Genomic DNA, 24,432 nt, shown 5'->3' with positions numbered 1-24,432 from the left:
CAAGTGTTTGCTTCTTGAGGTGGAGAGAAATAGGTGAACTCACTCAACATTGAAAGTAAAAGAATGGTCCTCCATAGAGGAAAAACATCGATTGCTATATTTGTGCTAGAGCTTTGATTTTGAAAACATGAAACAATTTTGTCAACGGTAGTAATAAAGCATATGTATCATGTAAATTATATCTTACAAGTTGCAAGCCTCATGCATAGTGTACTAATAGTGCCCGCACCTTGTCCTAATTAGCTTGGACTACCGGATCATCACAATGCACATGTTTTGACCAAGTGTCGCAAAGGGGTACCTCTATGCCGCCTGTACAAAGGTCTAAGGAGAAAGCTCGCATTTGGATTTCTCGCTATTGATTATTCTTCAACTTAGACATCCATACCGGGACAACATAGACAACAGATAATGGACTCCTCTTTTATGCATAAGCATGTAACAACAATTAATAATTTTCTCATATGAGATTGAGGATATATGTCCAAAACTGAAACTTCCACCATGGATCATGGCTTTAGTTAGCGGCCCAATGTTCTTCTCTAACAATATGCATGCTTAATCATAAGGTGGTAGATCTCTCTTACTTCAGACAAGACGGACATGCATAGCAACTCACATGAAATTCAACAAAGAGTAGTTGATGGCGTCCCCAGTGAACATGGTTATCGCACAACAAGCAACTTAATAAGAGATAAAGTGCATAATTACATATTCAATACCACAATAGTTTTTAAGCTATTTGTCCCATGAGCTATATATTGCAAAGGTGAATGATGGAATTTTAAAGGTAGCACTCAAGCAATTTACTTTGGAATGGCTGAAAATACCATGTAGTAGGTAGGTATGGTGGACACAAATGGCATAGTGTTGTTTGGCTCAAGGATTTGGATGCATGAGAAGTATTCCCTCTCGATACAAGGTTTAGGCTAGCAAGGCTTATTTGAAACAAACACAAGGATGAACCGGTGCAGCAAAACTCACATAAAAGACATATTGTAAACATTATAAGACTCTACACCGTCTTCCTTGTTGTTCAAACTCAATACCAGAAATTATCTAGACCTTAGAGAAACCAAATATGCAAACCAAATTTTAGCATGCTCTATGTATTTCTTCATTAATGGGTGCAAAGCATATGATGCAAGAGCTTAAACATGAGCACAACAATTGCCAAGTATCACATTACCCAAGACATTTATAGCAATTACTACATGTATCATTTTCCAATTCCAACCATATAACAATTTAACGAAGAGGAAACTTCGCTATGAATATTAAAAGCTAAGAACACATGTGTTCATATGCAACAGCGGAGCGTGTCTCTCTCCCACACAAGCATTTATTCAAACAAAAACAAAAATAGAAACAAACAACAGACGCTCCAAGTAAAGCACATAAGATGTGACCGAATAAAAATATAGTTTCAGGGGAGGAACCTGATAATGTTGTCGATGAAGAAGGGGATGCCTTGGGCATCCCCAAGCTTAGACGCTTGAGTCTTCTTAATATATGCAGGGGTGAACCACCGGGGCATCCCCAAGCTTAGAGCTTTCACTCTCCTTGATCATGTTGCATCATACTCCTCTCTTGATCCTTGAAAACTTCCTCCACACCAAACTCGAAACAACTTATTAGAGAGTTAGTGCATAATAAAAATTAACATATTCAGAGGTGACACAATCATTCTTAACACTTCTGGACATTGCATAAAGCTACTGGACATTAATGGATCAAAGAAATTCATCCAACATAGCAAAAGAGGCAATGCGAAATAAAAGGCAGAATCTGTCAAAACAGAACAGTTCGTATTGACGAATTTTAAAATGGCACCAGACTTGCTCAAATGAAAATGCTCAAATTGAATGAAAGTTGCGTACATATCTGAGGATCATGCACGTAAATTGGCTTAATTTTTTGAGCTACCTACAGGGAGGTAGACCCAGATTCGTAACAGCAAAGAAATCTGGAACTGTGCAGTAATCCAAATCTAGTACTTACTTTTCTATCAACGGCTTAACTTGGCACAATAAAACACTAAACTAAGATAAGGAGAGGTTGCTACAGTAGTAAACAACTTCCAAGACACAAATATAAAACAAAATACTGTAGCAAAATAACACATGGGTTATCTCCCAAGAAGTTCTTTTCTTTATAGCCATTAAGATGGGCTCAGCAGTTTTAATGATGCACTCGCAAGAAATAGTATTTGAAGCAAAAAGAGAGCATCCAGAGGCAAATTCAAAACACATTTAAGTCTAACATGCTTCCTATGCATAGGAATCTTGTAAATAAACAAGTTCATGAAGAGCAAAGTAACAAGCATAGGAAGATAAAACAAGTGTAGCTTCAAAAATTTCAGCACATAGAGAGGTATTTTAGTAACATGAAAATTTCTACAACCATATTTTCCTCTCTCATAATAACTTTCAGTAGCATCATGAGCAAACTCAACAATATAACTATCACATAAAGCATTCTTATCGTGAGTCTCATGCATAAAATTATTACTCTCCACATAAGCATAATCAATTTTATTAGTAATAGTGGGAGCAAATTCAACAAAGTAGCTATCATCAAATATAGGAGACATATTGTAATCATAATCAAATTCACTCTCCATAGTAGGTGGAACCAAAAGACCACTATCATTATAATCATCATATATGGGAGGCAAAGTATCATCAAAGAAAATTTCCTCCTCAATGCTTGGGGGACTAAAAATATCATGCTCATCAAAACCAGCTTCCCCAAGCTTAGAACTTTCTATATTATTATCAACAATGGTGTTCAAAGCGTTCATACTAATATTACTACCAGCATGCAAATAAGATTCCATAGGTTTTTTAATTTTCGCATCAAACAATCCATGTTTTAAATCAGGAAACAGAAATAGAAGCTCATTCTTGTCCATTATGCCAAACTAGTGTAAACAAGAAACAAAAAGTTGCAATTGCAGGATCTAAAGGAAATAGCTTCGAGTACTTACAACGCCGGGAAATAGCTTAGTAGCCGAGGTCCGGAGTGTGAGTACCTTTTACCTTTCCTCCCCGGCAACGGCGCCAGAAAATAGCTTGATGTCTACTTCCCCCTCCTTTTCCTGTAGACAGTGTTGGGCCTCCAAGAGCAGAGGTTTGTAGAACAGTAGCAAGTTTTCCCTTAAGTGGATCACCCAAGGTTTATCGAACTCAGGGAGGAAGAGGTCAAAGATATCCCTCTCATGCAACCCTGCAACCACAAAGCAAGAAGTCTCTTGTGTCCCCAACACACCTAATAGGTGCACTAGTTCGGCGAAGAGATAGTGAAATACAGGTGGTATGAATATATATGAGCAGTAGCAACGGTGCCAGAAAATAGCTTGCTGGCGTGTAGTTGATGGTGGTAGTATTGCAGCAGTAGTAACGCAAAGAAACAAGAAACAAGCAAAGTAGTAACGCAGTATTTAGGAACAAGGCCTAGGGATTACACTTTCACTAGTGGACACTCTCAACATTGATCACATAATGTAACAGAGATAAATGCATACTCTACACTCTTGTTGGATGATGAACGCATTGCGTAGGATTACACGAACCCTCAATGCCGGAGTTAACAAGCTCCACAATTTGTTCATATTTTAGTAACCTTATAGTGTAAGATAGATCAAAAGACTAAACCAAGTACTAACATAGCATGCACACTGTCACCTTCATGCATATGTAGGAGGAATAGATCACATCAATATTATCATAGCAATAGTTAACTTCGCAATCTACAAGAGATCATGATCATAGCATAAACCAAGTACTAACACGGTGCACACACTGTCACCTTTACACACGTGCAGGAGGAATAGAACTACTTTAATAACTTTGCTAGAGTAGCACATAGATAAATTGTGATACAAACTCATATGAATCTCAATCATGTAAAGCAGCTCATGAGATTATTGTATTGAGGTACATGGGAGAGATGAACCACATAGCTACCGGTACAGCCCCGAGCCTCGATGGAGAACTACTCCCTCCTCATGGGAGCAGCAGCGGTGATGAAGATGGCGGTGGTGTCGATGGAGGAGCCTTCCGGGGGCACTTCCCCATCCCGACGGCGTGCCGGAACAGAGACTCCTGTCCCCCAGATCTTGGCCTCGCGATGGCGGCGGCTCTGGAAGGTTTCTGTGGTTTTCGTCGTACGTATCAGGGTTTTCGATCCAGGGGCTTTAAATAGGCGAAGAGGCGGCGCAGGAGGGTCGAAGGGGCGACGACACCATAGGGCGGCGCGGCCAGGGCCTGGGCCGCGCCGGCCTATGGTCTGGGGGCCCAGTGCCCCCCCTCTGGTCCTTCCCGGGTGTTCTGGATGCTTCCGGTGAAAATAGGAACTTGGGCGTTGATTTCGTCCGATTCCGAGAATATTTCGTTACTAGGATTTCTGAAACCAAAAACAGCAGAAAACAGGAACTGGCACTTCGGCATCTTGTTAATAGGTTAGTTCCAGAAAATGCACGAATGTGACATAAAGTGTGCATAAAACATGTAGATAACATCAATAATGTGGCATGGAACACAAGAAATTATCGATACGTCGGAGACGTATCACCCGGCTTAGGCGATCGTACAATGAGGATATCATCGCGCCTAGCTTCGCGCCCGAAGAGGACAACGGGGCTCCTAATGCTTCATCTTTTCCATGCTATGATTTTCTGAGAAATGCAGGGATATTGGATGATTTCTTCACCCTTGTCAATAGGGCGGGCTTAACCACCTACGTGGAAGACGAAAGGGAGCAATACTATATGCTCGCCAAAATTTTCGTCGAGAGCTTCAGGTTCAACAACACGCAATACGAGCCGACAGTTGCATTCAAGATCTATGGTAATCCTGTTACTATGGAATTGGAAGATTTTTGTCGTGCATTGGATATTGCCCCTGTAGGTACAGCAAGGAGGATTGATGACAACCCCCGGGACTTGTTGGAGCTCTATCGAGGGATCACCGATGATGATTGTCGCACCATTCAGCGTGGCAAGATAAGGAACATTCAACTCCCCGCCATTAAGTATTTTGCATATTACATTGCTACTAGCATTCTTGGTAGGGAGAACACTAGCAATATTTCTAGTTACCATCTTGCTTTCTTGAATATTGCACTTACTGGTCGGACATCTTATCACCTTGGTTCTCTTATTGCTCGCCGCCTGTCTAATAGGGGGCCTATTTTTGGAGGAACTATTGCATTGCGCATTTTAACATATTTAAGACTTCCTCTTGATCCTAATGATGTGCCATTGACCCCTAGGAGACTCGATATTGCTGCTATGAAGAGTCATCATTTTGTTACCGCTGATTCTACTTTAGATAATATGGTCTATAGAATGTTGTTTGCTGACGGGGATGAGAAGGAAATCCCTCTTCCCCAACCAGGTTTGTTCAGTATTGACAGGCAATCATGGTCGTGCACTAAGGAGGAGGTGGATGAACATATGAAGATACAAGACTTCCACCAGCAGCATGACTCCGAGGACGCCGAGGCCTCCCACGACTACACCGTCACGTATCCGGGTGCTTCTTCTAGCACATGCCCGGAATATGATCCATCTTCGTCGTACTACGGAGATACTACCTCATGGTCTCGATGGGATTGAACTCCACTTAGGCCAAAAGCCTAAGCTTGGGGGGAGGTATACCGGCATCACTCATTCCTTGCATATTATGGTTGCTGGATACTTGTACATACTTGTTTAGTCTCTTTGAGTGGTTTTCTAATGAGAGGGAGATGATATTTGGGGAAGTGCTGCCTGAAAACAGATTCTGGACTGTTACTAGAAAAATTCGTGCGCACAGCCAGAACGTTATTTTGAGCTGCCAATTTTTGTGCAGGTTCCCCAGGTTGTTATCTAACTTTCATTAGTTGAACACTTTTCGAGCTGAGCAACGTAAGATTTTTGTAAAAATCGATTTCTGTACTGCTGTCAGGTTTTGGCAGATTTCTGCCATCTCGCTTTTCTGTGTTTCTTTTAGTTTTCATTTTCTTGTTCTTACTTTGTTTCTTTCCTAAAACACAAAAAGACCAAAAATATTTCTGCTGTTTCTTTTCACCATTTGTTTATCTTGGTTTCTTGCATTTGTTTCGCTTTATTTGCTATTGCCAGTTTGCTATAAGAAAACCCAAAAAGATTTTGCTTTGTTTGTTTGTTTCCTTTTGTTCTTGTTCTCAAATTCGAAAACACCAAAAATATTTGCTGTTCTTCGTTGGTTTTGTAAAGTTCTTTATGAGTTCAATGGTCTTCGGTGGCTGGAGCGTGGTTTTCGTTTCATATTATCCAAGCTATACAAGTGAAAAGGCAATAATGACGATCTACGACAATCTGATTGTGGTGAGAGGCTGGTATGAACTCTATTTGTTTTCATTTTTGTACATATACTCATCCATGTGAGCATGCTTGGTTGGTTCATGTGAGGTATATGTCATTTAAGAAGTCTAGTAGTTCATGATCTCTCATGTTAAGCTCCAATTTATTAATATGAGTAGCATGTCATGGATGTTTGTTTGCATTGTTTTATTCATAAGTAAGTATGGCATTGTGGTATCCTCCTCTGAATAATTCATTTATATCGACTTGGCACATGCTCACGCATGCATATGACTGAACCAAAGTCAATTAAGCCTCGATGATTTATATTGCTTCAGAGTTCTTGTATCACTTTTATGCCTCCGTTAATTTATTTTGCCGCAAGCATGATTATGACGATTCTTTGCTCTCTTGATTTGTCGCTTCCTAGTCTTTTGCTAGCCTTCACTTGTACTGAGCGGGAACGCTGCTCGTACTTCCAAACACATGAAAACCAAGTTATTCCAGAGTGTCCACCATAAATACCTATGCATGGCATTTCAAACCATTCCAAGTAAATTCTCATGCGCTACCTCTAAAACCTTCAAAATGCTTCCCAATTTGTGTTTATGTTTCATAGCTCATGAGGAAGTATGTGGTGTTTAGCTTTCAACCTTGTCATTTACTTTTGACGGACTCTCATATGGACTAGTGGCACATCCGCTTATCCAATAATTTTGCAAAAAGAGCTGGCAATGGGATTCCCAGTCCCGAATTAATTAACTTAAATAGACACTCCTTCATGGTATGTGATTGTTGGATGGCACCCGAAGGATTCGGTTAGCCATGGCTTGTGTAAGCAAAGGTTGGGGGGAGTGTCATCATCATAATAAAACTAAAATAAAAAGGCACTCCTTCATGGTATGAGATTGTTGGCAGGCACCCGAGGATTCGGTTAGCCATGGTTTGTGTAAGAAAGGTTGGAAGGAGTGCCACATAAACATGCAAATAATTCATGGGAGCCGCTCTTGGAAGTCCGGTTGGCGAGGTAGTTAGTGTACCCATTACCATTCGTTGACAACGACAAACACCTCTCAAAATGATTTTACTCCTGATTTCAAAATGAAAAGCTCTAGCGCATGTTAATCCCTGCTTCCCTCTGCGAAGGGTCAATCTTTTACTTCTATGTTGTGTCTCCATTATTTCTTTGAGCACTATCTTGAGAGCACAACTGTCATTCTTAGTATAATATGCTTGTCTCAAAATATGATTGATTGTGGTATAACTTTGATGCTTTTATCTTTGACAATCACTACTTCTAGTCTTTCTATGAACTCCAGAGGTGCCTGGGCATTTATGTTTTGCCGATCAAATATGGGCAAGCGAGATACCACTTTATCATACTCTCTTATGAACATTGCAATCCTGCTTATATACATGATTCATGATGCTTATTATTAATTGTTGGTACCTCTCCATGATTGACATAGCTGTTAGATGATCCTATTTGCATATATCTCATTATGAACTGCTTAAGTATTAGCCATAGCATGAGAATATATACATCATATGAGCAAATGTGTTCGTGAAAGTTCTTTTATCGCTCAGTTGTTAACTGAATTGCTTGAGGACAAGCAATAAGCTAAGCTTGGGGGGAGTTGATACGTCCAAAACGTATCTACTTTCTCGAACACTTTTGCTATTGTTTTGCCTCTAATTTGTGTATTTTGGATACAACTAACACGGACTAACGCCGTTTTCGTGAATCGTTCGGTGTCTCGTTTTTGTGCAGAAATCCAACTTTCGGGAAAATCCTCGGAATTTATGCGAAGGCCCTATTTTCCCGTAATCGACGGAGCTGAAGGACAAGTAAGGTGGAGGCCCGAGGGCCCCACACCATAAGGCGGCGCGGCCTAGGGGGGCCCGCGCGGCCCTATGGTGTGGCCCCCTCGGCCGGCCTCCAACGCCCTCCTTCGGACTACTTATCGGCCTCGACCTAAAAACGCACGAGGGGAAGTCGAAGTCGCCAGAAAGCCTCCAGAACGCCGCCACATCGCGAAACTCCGTCGCGGGAGCCAGAAGTCTCCGTTCTGGCACTCCGCCGGGATGGGGAATTGGAGGAGATCATCGCCATCATCACCGCCAACGCCTCTACATCAACCAACCATGTTTCCCCCATCCATGTGTGAGTAATTCCCCCGCTGTAGGCCGAAGGGGATGGTAGGGATTGGATGAGATTGGTCATGTAATAGCATAAGATTGTTAGGGCATAGTGCCTAGTGTCCGTAATTGGTACTTTGATGATATTGTTGCAACTTGCTATGCTTAATGCTTGTCACTAGGGCCCGAGTGCCATGATCTCAGATCTGAACATGTTATTGTTTCATCATGATATTCATTGTTTTATGATCTTACCTGCAAGTTGTATACACATGTCGCTGTCCGGAACCAATGGCCCCGAAGTGACAAGAATCGGGACAACCGGAGGGGATGGTAGTGATGTGAGGATCACATGTGTTCACGGAGTGTTAATGCTTTGCTCCGGTACTCTATTAAAAGGAGTACCTTAATATCCAGTAGATTCCCTAGAGGCCCGGCTGCCACCGGCTGGTAGGACAAAAGATGTTGTGCAAGTTTCTCATTGCGAGCACGTACGACTATAATTAGAACACATGCCTATTGATTGCTTTGTACTTGGACACCATTTTATTATTATCTGCAAATGCCCTGCTATGATTGTTACATGAGTTTCTCTCATCCATGCAACGTCCGTTCATCCGTCCCCGTGCCTACAGTATTTTAATCCTGCTGTTTACTAAAATCACTACTGCTGTCTTTGTTACTCTGCTGCTGTTATTTCACTATCGCTATCGCTATAAAACTGTTACTCGATAAACTCTTGCGAGCTAGTCTGTTTCAGTGCATGCCTGAATTGACAACTCCGCTGCTAAGGCTTTCAAGTATTCTTTGTCTCCCCTTGTGTCGAATCAATAAATTGGGTTTTACTTCCCTCGAAGACTGTTGCGATCCCCTATACTTGTGGGTCATCATCCACCCCGCCGCAGCTTGGTTAGTACGCTGGCCCGTTAGATCGCGGTGTTTCTTTAGCCATGTTTTGTGTAGTTATTTGCAGATCTCATATGCCATTAAATTTCTTGATGTGTTACTTCGCATGAAGTTCGTTTAAATATTGTACAGTACCAAAGCATTATCCGGTCGCTACCATCCTGTTCATTCTACTGACACCTGTGTGCATCCACATATTTATAGGGGACCCATTCATTTGCTGCCAACTGTTTTTGTACTGCATGCTATTCCTTTTATAGTCATTCTATGGGCATTTCCAATCTGGTTGTTCTTATACCACGTCATTAGCTCACCGCTAGCCGCTAGCTGTTTTCTCGTGTCTGCTATTCTTTTACTGCTTTTATAATCATGCTATGTGCATTTCCAATCTGCTTGCTCTTATACCTCGTCTTTAGCTTATAGCTATTTTTTTCCATGAATGCTCCTGTCGCACAGCTTGTATAGTTATTGCTGCGTGCATGTCTGGTCTTTGTATTATCGTAGACTAACTTGTCAATGTTATTTTTCCTAGGGATTGATCATGCGAACCACTTATTAGAATATCCAACATTAACGGCGGGGACGCTAGGGAAGGTTGGAATCTGAGTTCTTGGTTGGTAACTTTGGCAGTTTACTTCCGTTATTATCTATAACCTATATGCATTGTTCCTTATGCAAGAGATAAACACTTGGAACCTTGCTATAGCAATGCCATCCATGCTTTACTATGTTTCTGCCTATTTGATATGCTTGTCTTGGAGCAACTGCGAAGGTGATTTGAACCTGACATTTGGTCATTCTTAATGCCAGTTTACTTTATGTGGAAAACCTTGGCATTACCCTACTCTAAATCTGAATGTCTGAAATTCGTATCTCATGCAAAGCAACATCTAGTTGGTTTTAATCGATATCTGGTAAATATTGGCTTATTCATTTGGCAGCTCAAGTTTTTTGTTATTTGAAACCACTGACTTGGTCTTAAATGTGATATCTAAACACAGATTAAGGACAATGGAGCAGAGGATTAGCATTTCACTTGATGGCTGAACCTAAAATGACAGGCATGTCGACCACGACTAGTGCACGCAAGAGAAGGACCTGCAATGAGCCAAGTATGTTACGCTACATGTCGTTATCTAATCTCTACATTGCGTAATACATGTTTGAATAGTTAATTGTTGTAACTATTTTTGCAATATTACCGAGAATGCAGCTTAGTGAAGCAGTCATCATTAGAAGATAGTCGCCAAAGCGACCCTGTGCAACATTATGATGTAAGTCTGCTTAGTACAAGTTCCATACATTGTCTTATTTATGCAACTTGTTATTATCTTATATCTACATTGCATAATAAATGTTTGAATAGTTCACTGTTGTAACTATGTTTGCAATATTACTAGAATGCAGTTGTAATGAAGAAGTACTTAGTAGAAGATAGAGCGCAAAAAAGGTTCCGGCGTGAGCCTATGCAACGATATAATGTAAGTCTGCGCTTAGTACTTGTGACTATCTCATATCGACAATGCTTAATACATGTTTGCATAGTTCATCGTTTAATCTTTTTGCATTATTATCGAATGCGCTACGATGAAGCAATCTTCATTAGAAGAGAGGCCCACAAAAAGTTCGATCTTTGTTCGATGCATCCTCTCATAGCCGTCAACCTAGACCATTCTTTTCATCAAACAGGTGAACATCTCAAGGTCAGTACTTTATAAAAGACATGGTATTGTCGCTTTAAGGTCTGGTCGATATGTTGACCAAGAGTACACAAGATTCAATCAAGGCGATTGCCAAATGTCAACATGTTATTGATGATGCTAATAGAAGTCCTCAATGATTCTATGTAATTTTTTTATTTGGGCACATTAATTGCCTTGTAATTTTCCTAGTTATTTTATTTGTGTATGTAATTGTGTGTATCATTGATATCAGATTTTAGGCTCATGAAATTTAATGCAAGTTGACTAGTCAAACAACCAGGGCCCTATAACAGATTGGGCCGGCTCACTTACTTACTGGGCCGGCCCGTTAACAGGAAAGTGGGACCCACCTGTGCTTTTGGCCCGGCCCACTGTCTTGTTGGGCCGGCCCACTTGCTACATGATGGACCCCACATACTAAATGGGCCGGCCCTTTAAGAGGAAAGTGGGACCACCTGCGTTTTTGGCCCGGCCCACTAGCGTGTTGGGCCGGCCCACTTGCTATATGGTGGACGCCACATATTAAATGGGCCGGCCCTTTAACAGAAAGTGGGACCCACCGTGCTTTTGGCCCTACCACTATCTTGTTGGGCCGCCCACTTGCTATATGGTGGACCCCACATACTAAATGGGCCGGCCCTTTAACCGGGAAGTGGGACCCACTGTGTTTCGGCCCGCCCACTATATTGTTGGGCCGACCCACTTGCTATATGGTGGACCCCACATACTAAATGGGTGGCCCATTAACAGAAAGTGGGATCCACTCGTGCTTTTGGCCCGCCATCGGCTTGGTGGGCCGGCCCATTTGATCTAATGTGGACCCCACGCACTAAATGGGCCGGCCCGATTAGCAGGAAAGTGGGACCCACCTGCTAATTGGGCCGGCCCAATAAATTCTTGGGCCGACCCACTTGCTTTAAGGTGGACCCCACTTTGTAAATGGGCTGGCCCGATAACATGAAAGTGGGTCCCACATGTTTTGTGGGCCGGCCTTTTTGCCTGTTGACCGGTCAAACGAGTGCATTCGGCCCGGCCCACATGCTTAGTGGGCCGGCCCATTAATGTTTTGACCAGTCAACCTTAGAGGTTAGGCCCGGCCCACGTAACTAATGGACCAGCCCAGCTATATAGTTGACCGGTCAAACTAAGTCAGCTGGCCCGGCCCGCAAACTTAATGGGCCGACCCGCTTAAGACGTGGCAGGCCTCGTGTGGGCCTACCATCTACCACGGGGTTTCAGCGGTTAACGCCATTAACTTCCAGTTAACGGCGTCTGCCACGTGGCAGTTTGCATGACGTCAGCAGTCAACGGGCTCCCGGAAACACTTCTGCAACGGTCCGATTTTCCGTGGCGGAAGGGCACCCAAGCGCGACGGACCGACAAATACGTGGTAGGACTTTGCCTGACGCAGTTTCGACAACAGAACCCATATCGTCGGGTTAGGCCCATAGGCGACGAAAAATACCCCTTAGCGGACGATTTTGAGACGTTGTCTATCAGAACTTTTCTTGTAGTGTCAAACTATTTGCAATACAAATATACATGAGTGTGAAAATTGTGGCCTTATTCAGACAAAGTATGTTTTGGGGAAAGCTGTTTTGGGAATGGCTTATTGTGGAAAGCCATGCACCTTCATAGCTACTAGGTGATTTGAGAAGTGGCAATTTGTGGTAAAAGTTGATTTATCTATGATTGTTATGGTTCCCAACGTGGCAGGTCGCGTAAGAAGACTCCATGAGTAAGTGCCACTATGGTTTTATCCTTTTTGGAATTTTTTGCACATTAAATGACTCATTTAACTAGCTTAATCCCATTTGTTGACTCTCTGTTGACCAGCCACTTGAGGGTAAAACTGAGTATATTGCACTAGTCAGTATTAGCACTCAAGGGGAAAATTGAGCACACAAAAAATGCTAGTATAAGACTCGAGGGTATACCTGAGTATATCTAAATTTCGAGGGTTAGACTGGAGGAAGCGTGTTGCGGTGCAGAAGTGGAAGACGTGCAATTGTTGACGCGTAGGACACGTGGCGCGGTGCAGAAGTTGAAGACGTGCAATCGTGGACGCGTGTCGCGGTGCAGAAGTCGAAAACGTGCAAACGTGCAACCCTATTTTTGCTCCCTTGTTGTTCCCCTTTCCTTTTTCAACCCTATTTTTGCTGGTTTCGGAGTAACTATTAGTGCCGATCTGTAGGCAGGATGAGTATTGGGTTAATATTTGCGCCGATTTTATTCCATTTTGATTTGATCCCTTCTTGATTTATGCAAGTAATCATGTGATCTCAATCAGTTAAGATTTGTGGTTAAGATTTGGGGTTCGGCCGTTTGGTTAATTTATGCAAGTAATCATGTGATCTCAATCAGTTAAGATTTGGGGTTAAGATTTTGGATTCGGCCGTTCGGTTAATTTATTCAGATTTTAAATTTGTTTCTTTGCCTATGATGAATCGTTGGGCACAAATTTGTACAGGGCGGGTTCAGCGAACCATTGCTGTGTACAAATTTGTTGTGCATGAGCTTTGGTTCGCTAACCCCGTTCCTGTAGATATATAATTGTGTTCAATCTAACTGAGGTTGCCTCTATTTTTCCTAACTTTGTTATGTTGCAACTCATTCACTCATAGTTTCCGTTTGATATGGATCAGGTGTCTGGCAGCGACGTCGGCAGCGACGAGGAGGATCAGCACACCAAGGCTCGGCAGGTGCTGCGGAGGCTGCAGGTCGGCCAGTTCGCCTCCTACTTCGTCAAAGGTGTCTACAAGTTCCCCTTCTACACTAGGAGACTCGGCGGCACCGACTTCAACTGCCTCCTCACGCATGCCGAGGACATCGGAAGGACCTTCCCCAAAGTCAGCGCGACAGTGAACGTCTACGCCTTCTGCGCCAAGCACAAGACGCTCAACATTCACCTCCGCACCTTCCAGCAGGTGGAGATCGCCGCCAGGCGCATGCCTCCGATCAAGCCCAAGGTGCCCAAGATCAAGGGACGGGGGAGCAAGAACTAGAGGAGGAGCCAGATGGAGTAGGCGGAGTCCAGGACGTGTGCTGCTGCTGCAAAGCAGATTTTTATTTTGTTGTTGTTAATATGTTGGTGTTGTGAAGAACCTAAGAACCTGTTATTATTTTGGCTGCTGTATGCAGGTTATTATCTACCTATTATCTATCTCTATTCTACTATACTTTGTTGACCCTACTTTGTTTTCTCGATTTATTATGACAGTGTGAATTTATCGTACATTAGCATCGAGATTTGCTTCTAAATTTAACTAGATATTCTCTCTGTTTAGAAATATAAGATTGTTTAGATGTTTTTAGAGTGGACTGCATTCAAACTAAAAAGAGTAAACCTACACACTAAAACCTAGACTAGATACAAACTAAAATAGATGAATTAAAGAAAAACCAAAACATCTTATATACATGCACGGAGGGAGTACATATGAACCAAGATAGGTGAGGTCATTAATATGGACCAGAGGGAGTACTAGATTTGCTGCCATATTGGACAAAAAACAAGGGCCAAAAGACACAAATAATTGAAGAAAGACAGAAATAGAAACTTCTCTAGATTTAATAATAATTTGGTGAAAAAAGACCGAGAAAAAGAGGGGGAAAATGTGCTCCTAAAATGGGATGCCAATTTGGGTCGAGAGAGACAGAACCCAGATCCTGCTCACGTACAAAAAAACGCGGTCTCGTCCTTTCCCACGCGGTCCCTTTCTACCAGCCACATGCGATGCGGCCTCACACGACGCATCCCCACATGTCAGCACGAAACTGTCAACTAAACGGGAATCCTACCGTCCGAGTTCCTTCCGCGAGTTTCACACAAGGGCCTGAGGAAAAACTAAGGAGCTAGACACGAAAATAGAAATCCCCTTAATTTATTACAAGCTGGTAGAAAATTGAGTGGGGGCAGCTGCCCTATTAACTATGCGCTGGATCCGCCAATGTTAATATGTCATACTAATATTTTGATAGCAATGAACTCTGTATTTTGCAGCTTAACTGAGCTTTGCGGAGCTAGGGTGTTCATGCTAGCTCCAACCATGGATGTTCGCGAAGCTAGAAACTAGGACACGCCCTATATTTTCCAGGGCTAAAAAGATATGGTGGCATTGTATTTTGCTCCGCTGCTATGTATTTCGTTGCCACATCGTATTTTTGTGTTGTGACATCGTTTTTTCTAATATAACTGGAGCTTGACAGCCAAAAAAAAACTTTTTGAAAGTGTAGGCAAAACTATGGAGAGGGCCCGACTTCATTTATTATTAACGACACAAGAGGAGCAAGGCTATGATGGGTAGTTAACATATTATGGTACTATAGTGCAGGGCCGTCTCCAGAAATTCGGGGCCCCAGTGGGAAATGCAAATGGTTTTTTGAAAAAAAAAATACACGTAACAAATAACAACTGATGTTGATGCCGTTTGTCGATTCCATTTCTTGTGGAGAATTGCAGACTGGGGGATACTAAAATGAGGCTGCACGCGTGGTCAGGTGATCGGAGCCATTGGCGAAACAAACTTAATTCAGAAATCAATGCATTTTTTAGAGCCTTTGTTTGCAAAAATTAAAATTATTGTAGGTACATCTTGTATAGTACTACTGTACTTGGATGCTGTCACTCTCTACCCAATCTTACGACTATACCCAAAATCTTAGTTCCAGTTCTAAAAAAAAGCTTAGTTACCACATGTTCACACTATTAAGAACACATGGATCGTGGAAGAAAGAATAACTTAAACGCACTTACTCCTTTGTGCCTTCCTTATTTTCAAAACATAGGCAGAAAATGAGACAACCCGTCCAAACCAAAGCCAAACAAAGCAGTATAAACTGACAAGATCTGAGACAGGACGATAAAGGATCAATAGACTCACCGTGAGTCTGAGAGCTCCGCGGTCTCCAATGTCCGGATCGCCTGCCGCGACCCCTGACCCCATGCCCCCATCTCTGTAGTCTAGTCTGTAGATGGATCTCCTGTCTGCCATGGATGAACGACCGCTGCAGACTGGAAGGCCCCTTTCGCCATGTTCAGAGCTTTCCGCCCTCGAACCTAATCGATCCACTACCGCAGCATAAACTGTCGATCGACCAATCTACCGTCAAACTCACGCTCGATTTTGGACTTAGGAAGATCTGCAGGCGGATTATCGACCTTATTAGCAGATGGGCCGGAGATTTGGGGGCCCCCAACTTTCGGGGGCCCTGTGACATCGCACAGCTCGCACGGGCTGTCGACGGGCCTGCTATAGTGATGCAACATAGATTAAGAAGGTGAGATGAGATGAAGATGATACAGTTGAAGGAAAGCATTAGGGCATGTATTTAACCTAGACTCCTATGTAGCCATGTAGGCTCTTAAATTGTCAAGAAAAAGAAAACTATCATAAATATTACTCGCATTAGAGGCGCTAGTTTGAGGAGAGTGGATTTTGTTCTCACAGGCATGGGTGTGGATATTTTCATCACCACTCGTTGTGCTTTGAGATTTGGATAAAAAGTGGAGAGAGAAAAAAATCTTTCAACACGAATATTGAGAAACAAATGGACGGTGGTGGAAACACCCACACCCATTCGTGTAGGTACAAAAGTATTTCACTAGTTTGAGGCACTACTTTTCTATGTCTTTAGGTAAATGGTTCGGTGAGGGATAAGAAAAAATTGGGATTCTCCTCACCTCCTTTTATGGCGAATCTCAACCAAATCGTGGGATTAGGTGGGAAATAATCCTAGCTAGTGTCTGCCTATAGTTCATGTCTTGTAGGTGCCCTGATGGAACTTAAGAAGAAAACCAAGATGGACATGCACAAATCGTGGAGCAAACAGTAGTCGAATTTGACTTGTTTTTTTCAAAATGAACTTGTCAACATGATTTTTTTTTGTTGATGAAAGATATTTGTATGTTCTTGTGGCGCGAAGATCTTTTGGTATTTGGTGATATGTCATGGACAGCATTCATTGTATTTTTCATTTATATGCGTTTCTCAACTCACGCTGGACTGAATCTACGAATATGTTTTTGTAATAATTTTAGAAATGGACCAAAATACAGGAAGTCGTTAAGCAACAGGCACCAGTAGTTAGCGCCAGCAGGCAGGCAGGCAGCAAGCCAATCGGCCACTCGTTTTCGTGGTTGCGTCACGCCTCATTCCCTCTCATCCCGGCGACCCACCCTCCTTCCTCCATGCGCCAACCACCACGCAACCAACCCCCGACGCCGCGCTGAGCTGCGGCCCGGAGGCCTCGTGGCCGTCGGTCGCGATGGAGGTGGCTCCAGCAGAGCCGGTCTCACCGCGACCCCCAGCGGCGGCGGCGGCGGAGGAGGAGGAACGCCGCGCCGCGACGTGCCTCCCCAGGCTCATCGCCGGCGTCCTCTCCGGCATGCTCACTGGCCTCTTCGCGGTTGGTACGCACCTGCTTTCTTGGCTGTTCTACGCGTTTGTCAGCGACCTCAAGCGCCTATTGTTTGGTGGAGATGGGATAAGACCTGCTGTGCTTGCCATTTCTTCAGCCGACACCGCCTCCACGACTAAAATTTGTCGCATTAGAAAATTTGATTGCCCAAGTTTTTGGTTTGTGTGATCTAACTTTGGTGCTGATTTCTCATGTCCGAAGCTGGAGGCCTCACGGGGGCGGTCACGGGCGCATTGGCTGGGAGAGCCTCTGACAGCGGCGTTCTCCGAGGAGCTGGATTGGGGGCATTTGCAGGGGCTGTCCTGTCCATCGAAGTCCTGGAGGCTTCTCGCGCATATTGGTGCGCTGACAGATCAACCCCGCAGAGTACATCATCCATGGTCCGCACCGTAAGATTCTTCAGCACATTAGTCTGTATGACATTTAGTCAACAAGTTAAGAGGCAATATTGATTCCATTTTCCCTAATGTATTTCAGTTGGATAGTAAGATAATTACCACAGCTTATCATTTTGATGGTGTTTTAAATTAGAGTTGCTGCTTGCATTTCTTTTCCTGGATTACAGAACATATTTTCCAATGCTTAATGTAACGGTTCTTAAGATATTATACTTCAGGGGGTGGCATTGTGACAGCTATTGATCCATCATCCATAGAGGATTTGCTGACACGGCAATGTTTGTTCGCTTTCCAGGGGGATTTCGTGGATCAGCTCCTTCATGCTCGTTTTCTGGGAGAGCAGTATGAGCCAGCAGTGTATATGGCATATCGTTGGCAGGTCATTTTCTCTATACCCCTAACAGTAACGTAGTATCCTTTGTAATGGGAAGTGCCCAAACGATAGTTATTTTCTTCATGCTTGCTACCAATTGCAGAGCTCTTTCTACTCACCATTCTAATGCAGCGACTTTTGTACCTGTATACTAATCCATTTGATAATGTTTTATATATAAGTACAAACGTTATTTAATTGATACAGTGAAATTTCTATCCTTCGCGGCACGCATAATTTTTCCTACTAAAGTTTAGATATTCAGCAGGTTGGTATTACAGAGTTTGGCAATGATGATCTGCATGATATCCTTGGAGAAGTTTCAGCGGATGGACTCTCACAAAATAACTTGAAGAAGTTGCCGTATCATGTGGTGGTTGATCAGAAGCAAGAGCCAACGGGTGAAAACTTGTCTTGCCCTATTTGCCTGCAGGTACAAGTGTAACATTACATACATATTTTATTCAACTGTACCTAGTAGTGAAATAATTTCAGACTTTATAATCTGTATATTTTTATCATAAAACCTTAGGGGATCCCCCTAGGGTACAATTTTCATTAATATAAAAGGAAAAAAAAACAAGAGTGTCCGAATATTGCATGGGGATGGTTCCTAGAGGGAGGGAAACCAAGGGGAGCTAATGAGAGAAAACTGATTAGAAAAGCTCTAGCCAAATAGACAAAGCCCCCTTGTGGGCAGGTTTAACTCTATGGACAACAAGTCCTAGGTCTTTTTTGAAGACAGCCTTCCAAGCTTACACGGTAGGTCTTCTCCAATAATCTGTAGTTTATGCTGCCCAGCCTGGTAAATAATATATTGTTTGGCTGGACGGTTCGATATCATCTGACTTGTTGCTGGCATAACAGAGGTGGGGAGTTATGGCAATTATCTCAAAGTCGTCTTGTTTTGTAATAGCCTAAGTAACTCCGTAGGAATTTCACTCATGAGAAGCTGGAATTAGTTGTTGTTTAAAATATGTGGTTGTATCTATTTAAAAAATGAAATAAATGTCACCCTAATAAATATTTGGCAGACATGTTATCTGGTTAGACTGTTTGAAATAATCTTATTTGTTATGCGAGAATGTCCATTTAGAAGGTATGTACTCATGGAAATTATCACAATCTGAAAGTCAGTGGATAACTAAAATCAATACTTGACCGTATTTGTACCTGGATTTTATCTTCCTTGCTTGATTTTGTTTTCTCAGACCTATTGTCAGATCTGAATAGTAAGCAAATCTAGTGACCAGCTTCTGGGAGCATACTAGTTGGTAACACATCATGAAGAATTTTATAAGTAACACTACACATGCACCCAGGTTCAAACCGGACTTTTCCACACTACAATGCCTTCTGCATGTTGGCTTAGTCTCCACCTGTCATCCTCATATTATATGTTATTTCCAAAATTAGTACATCTTTTCCTTGCAAGCAAGCAAACGTTCTCTGTTTTCTTTGGAAATGTTGGTTGGTTCATGAATGTGTGGGAGTACAATGTGTACATGTCAATATGTCATTCGTTATATGATGAAACAAACTCGATATTTGTCTTCTCATGAATCCCTTTGTCCTGATATATTGGGTGTATTTAATTGGTTAAAACAAGGTTGTAACCAACAATTACTCCACTAAGACTATTTTCACAATTACAAGTACGTTTGAATACGAATCTAATGTCATCAATTACAAACTAATGGAGTAATTTTTGTTTAAAAAGTTGTCTTAATCAATCAAAATATGCACTATATATCACCTACATAACTGGATGGAGGGAGTACTTATTGTAATCTTATTTTTCGACACCCTGACATTCTGTTCTTGTCCTAGGATCTTTTGACAGGAGAGACGGCGAGGAGGTTGCCACTGTGTTCTCACACCTTCCACCAGCCTTGTGTGGACAAATGGCTCATTGGCCATAGTTCATGCCCCGTATGTAGGCGAGATGTGTAAATATATGGCATCCGGTTGTGTTCTCTTAGAATTTAGTTCACATGGCCATGCATGTAAGATGTTTGTTCTCATGGTACATAGAAAGGTAAATAACATTGTAAATTAAGCCATGCATGTGTTTGTACATTGAAAACAAAACGGCTATGTACATAAGACCGCCTGAGGATCAATTTTAAAGTTGACGAATGGTTTTCTACTTCCTGCGATGCGAAAACGGTTGACTAGTAATTTAAAATGGTAACTGAATTATCAAGCATCTGATTTAGTAGCTCTCTTGGAGTGCCCAGGAAAAGCAAATCGTAGAGGCTTGGTCTACCCTTCTTCATGCTCATCCTAGCTTTCTTGGCCTTCCTCTACTCCTGTTCTCCACTTGTCATCCAGCCATGATTTACTACCACTAGATGTGTGTAGTGTCTTCTATCAGTCTAGATGCTGGTGTTCTATTTGGTGCCATGTTTGGTACTTGGGGTTTTCTTCCATGCCCAACTAATAGACTACCTGCAGCAGTAGATCCAGCATGGTCACTAATGGCTGCCGTTCTCCGCTCCTTCATCAACTCTGTACATTATCAGGCCCTTATGAAGTTTGTTGGCATTGTGTGTAAAACTCTATTGATAAATACAACCATCAGGTCCTTATGCATTCACTTTATCTTGATCTAATGGGCAGGTGGTATTGGATAGAGAGAAACTTTGCTAAATACTATGTGTAAAGACAAGTCGGAGATCATTAATGTAATCCTCATATCTACTAAAGTGTTTTATTAGTGAGTAAGATGAAAGCTGATAGATCTTCAAGAAACAAGCATAATGCTATGCAAATACAGTGGAATGGTTATTCGCCAATCGCCAAGCACAGTTGCACAAATTACAGAGTTGGCTTAGACATCATGAGCTGCGCAATATACATAAAAACAGATACAATGATCTTGAAAGATGTGCTGGTGTGTCTCAAGAAACTACTATACTCACTAGTTACATCAACAGGCCAAGAAAGATGTATACAATAATCATCTTGCAAAGTCTACATCTAAGGCCAAATTGGCTGTGTCCGTGCTCTGGTATTTCGTCTCGTCAGACGTTGATGATTCTCCATCAGGGTAATGCATCCTCATAGGATTTGCTGTGCTGACTTTCTGCATCTTGATTCTCCTCAATGTTTGCAAGCGTTCTGCTACTTCTTTCATTGTGGGCCTCTCATCTCCTATTGGGTTCAAACAATGCATGGCGAGTTCAGCTAGTTTCTCGAGCACCACCATAACTTCATCTCCTATTATATCGTCGTCTAATATATCATGGAGCTTCTTTTGGTGAAACATCACTATGAAGGTATGAGATAGCGCTTTCTGTTCACCGAGATTATCAATGTATAAGGCCTTCTTTCTTGTTAGTAGCTCTAGAAGAACAACCCCAAAACTGTAGACATCACTTTTGTCTGTAAGGTGGTGACTCACAAAAGACTCAGGGTCAAGATACCCAAGAGTTCCTTGGATAAACAGGATAAAATCATCTTTATTTATGGGCTTCAACGCTGATGCTCCAAAGTCTGCAACTTTTGCATTGTATTCATCATCCAAGAGTATATTGAGTGATTTGACATCTCCGTGCAGAATTGTGCGAGAAGTTGATGAATGGATGTAAGCAAGGGCCTCTGCTGATTGTGTGGCAATCTGCAGTCTAAGGTCCAAGGGGATCACTGAGTTGCGATCTTTGCCATGAAGAAACTCAGAGAGGGTACCGTTTGATATGAACTCATATACCAACATCGGCACATCCACCTCCAAGCAGCAACCGAGTAACCTCACGATGTTCCTATGATTGATTTGCGACAATATTATTATCTCATTTACGAAATCTTCTTTGCAGTTGTCGTTGATCACTTTGGACTTCTTTATGGCAACTTCTTTGTCATCATCTAAAGTTCCTCTATAAACCATTCCTTGACCACCACAGCCAAGAACTCGATCATCCCTGTAGTTTTCTGTGGCTCTCTTTACCTCTTTCTCTGTAAGTATATGAATGGTGTCCACTTGCCTGGACCTCATCTCATCATATAATTTCAGACCCCCATTTTGTTTAAAGTACAGTTCCTTCTCCTTCCTGTGCTTTCTTCTTTGAATTTTCATAGCCAACATGCACGCCAATGCTATTACCACAACTGAGGAAACACTGAGACCTGCAGAGTATGATTTTTTTAGATGTTTCAGCTCATAAAAAGCATGGAAATGCACCTTAACAAAGATTATGCTATCAGGTATATATCGTCCTTTACCTATCACCACCTGTTCAGCTTGTCTCAGCACAGGTCGACATCCAGAATTTTTGCCATTTGATCTTTTTCCTATCCCGCATTTGCACACGTAGCCTCCTGGTATGTTGCGGCATACCCCATTTTTGCATGGATATAATTCTGTATACTTGGGGTTCTGCTTGTGCAGCTTGCACTCGTCTATGTCTGAACAGAATTACAGATGATTTAATTTGAAGTAGCTTGAAGCCATAAGCATGACATAACGTAAAACGTAGTATTAAGGAAGCTAAAGAAAAATTCAAGAAGGAATGAGAATCTACTGAATTATGCTCGCAATGAGTTGGCTAGAGTTGTTCCTTCTGACAGTTGCTTATCCTGATTTCAAAATTGAAGAGATATTCTACATGGGTACATTATTCACCTTGACAGCCTGTGGGGAGATAAGGATTGCCCTCGTATCCTTCAGAACAGTTGCACATGTAACCTGGGCCATTGATTGCATCCACACAATAGCTGTTTGAACTGACACATGCATATCCGATTGGCGCCTTTGCTCCATCCTTTGGGCAGGAGCCATTTCTCATGGCCCAGTCAAGGACAAGTGGGACACCTCTCTTGGCTCTCTCCTTGATGAACCCAAGACGCCCGACAAGGTCCTGCTGCCTGAAGCTGTACCATCCAACCTCTGCAAGCATAGCATAGAAGCATGGGTTGAATGTCCACACACTGCTCTGGTTGATAATAAAGATCGCCCCGAAGTCGATGAGGTTTGTGGGGATGGTGGTTTCGCAGCAGCCCTTCCCATTGCATGGGGCACCATTGGATGTGCTGTTGATGCCCTGACAGTAGGAGTAGCAGCCGGCCACATACGGGTCCGGGGTGCTGTGTGTGTAGCCACCAATGATACCCATGGTGTTGCAGCCGATGACAATGAAGCGGTTACGGGCTGTTGAGGGGAGAAACGGCATACCCACCAGGGAGATGCCACCGGTGTAGTTGTCCATCACTGTGGTGTTTGACGAGAAGCAGTTGTAGGTGACGGGGCCGTAAACACGCATCTCAGCGCGCTCCAGGGATATGTCAATGATCTCCGTGGACGCCGAAGGGTCACTAATCATCGGCCGTGGAGGATGGAAGGTGTTGTTACAGGTGATAGTGAAGAATCTGTTGATGCTAGCTGCGGCACAACCATTGCCGATGCCAAAGGGGTAGGGGATTGACACGCCACCACACTTGTCAGGGCACCCTGGCAATGATATGGAGAGCCCAGAAGAGGTTGCAGATAGTGCCACCACTTGGAAGGTGATGAGAATCATCAGGAGTGGTGCTTCTTTCATGGTTGGAGACTTCCTATGGTGCTGCCTTTCTAGCTAGCTAAACTTAAGGCCAATGCTATCTCAGGTTCCTTTGTTGCTATGTGATTGTGTGTGTACACCAGACTTGCTAGACCATGGGTTCTAAGTAGCACAGAACTCCTTTGCAGGTGATAAAGGCCGATACTGATGGATCAGGTTTTTTTTTTTTGGCTATTTCGTGGGTGAGATCAGCGTTGAGCGGGAGACGTTTACCTGAATTTTGTATATTGTTCATTATGCATTCAAAGCATGAAAACAGTAACACGTTGAGTGGAGTAGTAATAAACAATAATTGGCTAGTTTGCTCAGCCGTTTGTATGGACTACCGAGAAGTTTCTCTGAAACTGAAAGGAAGTAATGCTATACTAGTTGCTTATGATCTGGCGAAATCTTCGTCAGTTTGTATTGTTTTAGTGTTCAAAGTTGAAAATCGTAATGTACAGAGTTTCTTTTATTAGTTCGCTTGCATACGTGTTTCTGTGGATTTGGAAAAGGATGACAGTTTATAGGTTTCTCTGATTAGTTGACTTATAATCTGGAAAAGTCTTGAGCAGCTTAGTGGTCTGTTCAGTCAAAGTATAGCTCTTGGTTTATCATCCACATTAAT

At 42.6% G+C, this 24,432-nt stretch overlaps 3 protein-coding genes across 4 annotated transcripts in view; 2 read left to right on the top strand and 1 right to left on the bottom strand.

The window, feature by feature from the left end:
- LOC127316045 (serine carboxypeptidase-like 19) overlaps nucleotides 1-14,081 on the top strand; it is a 56,682-nt gene extending 42,601 nt beyond the window's left edge. Inside the window, exon 9 of the mRNA XM_051346467.2 lies at nucleotides 13,902-14,081. Within this exon, the coding sequence (XP_051202427.2) occupies nucleotides 13,902-14,081 (180 nt within the window). The remainder of the gene's footprint in view (nucleotides 1-13,901) is intronic.
- A 3,093-nt stretch (nucleotides 14,082-17,174) lies between these two features.
- On the top strand, nucleotides 17,175-20,416 carry LOC127317541 (NEP1-interacting protein-like 2). 2 transcript variants are annotated; one of them, XM_051348095.1, is made up of 5 exons: nucleotides 17,175-17,488; nucleotides 17,698-17,876; nucleotides 18,190-18,273; nucleotides 18,536-18,700; nucleotides 20,098-20,416. In XM_051348095.1, the coding sequence occupies exons 1-5, from the start codon at nucleotides 17,344-17,346 to the stop codon at nucleotides 20,218-20,220; spliced, it is 696 nt and encodes a 231-aa protein (XP_051204055.1). In that variant the 5' UTR covers nucleotides 17,175-17,343; the 3' UTR covers nucleotides 20,221-20,416. The 2 variants fall into 2 exon arrangements, with proteins under 2 accessions (XP_051204055.1, XP_051204054.1); XM_051348094.2 differs by having other exon boundaries at nucleotides 17,177-17,488; nucleotides 17,698-17,885.
- Nucleotides 20,417-21,229: 813 nt separating this feature from the next.
- LOC127317539 (wall-associated receptor kinase 2) lies at nucleotides 21,230-23,807 on the bottom strand. The gene is made up of 3 exons (XM_051348093.1): nucleotides 22,892-23,807; nucleotides 22,492-22,674; nucleotides 21,230-22,395 (listed from the first exon to the last, which is right to left on the bottom strand). Exons 1-3 carry the CDS (start codon nucleotides 23,805-23,807, stop codon nucleotides 21,230-21,232), a joined length of 2,265 nt encoding a protein of 754 aa, XP_051204053.1.
- Nucleotides 23,808-24,432: the final 625 nt, after the last annotated feature.

Source organism: Lolium perenne, chromosome 7 (assembly GCF_019359855.2).
Source record: "Lolium perenne isolate Kyuss_39 chromosome 7, Kyuss_2.0, whole genome shotgun sequence".
Lineage (NCBI taxonomy): Eukaryota > Viridiplantae > Streptophyta > Magnoliopsida > Poales > Poaceae > Lolium > Lolium perenne.
This window is presented reverse-complemented; position numbering and strand designations above follow the sequence as displayed.

Bases quoted from the DNA above. Each gene is read 5' to 3' on its own strand.
- LOC127317541 (XM_051348094.2), top strand. From the start codon at position 17,344: ATGGAGGTGGCTCCAGCAGAGCCGGTCTCACCGCGACCCCCAGCGGCG. The intron at 17,886-18,189 runs GTAAGATTCTTC...TTCGCTTTCCAG, and splicing joins CATCATCCATGGTCCGCACC to GGGGATTTCGTGGATCAGCT. The intron at 18,701-20,097 runs GTACAAGTGTAA...TTCTTGTCCTAG, and splicing joins CTTGCCCTATTTGCCTGCAG to GATCTTTTGACAGGAGAGAC.
- LOC127317539 (XM_051348093.1), bottom strand. From the start codon at position 23,807: ATGAAAGAAGCACCACTCCTGATGATTCTCATCACCTTCCAAGTGGTG. The intron at 22,675-22,891 runs GTGAATAATGTA...AATTCTGTTCAG, and splicing joins TCTCCCCACAGGCTGTCAAG to ACATAGACGAGTGCAAGCTG. The intron at 22,396-22,491 runs GTAAAGGACGAT...CATACTCTGCAG, and splicing joins AGCTGAACAGGTGGTGATAG to GTCTCAGTGTTTCCTCAGTT.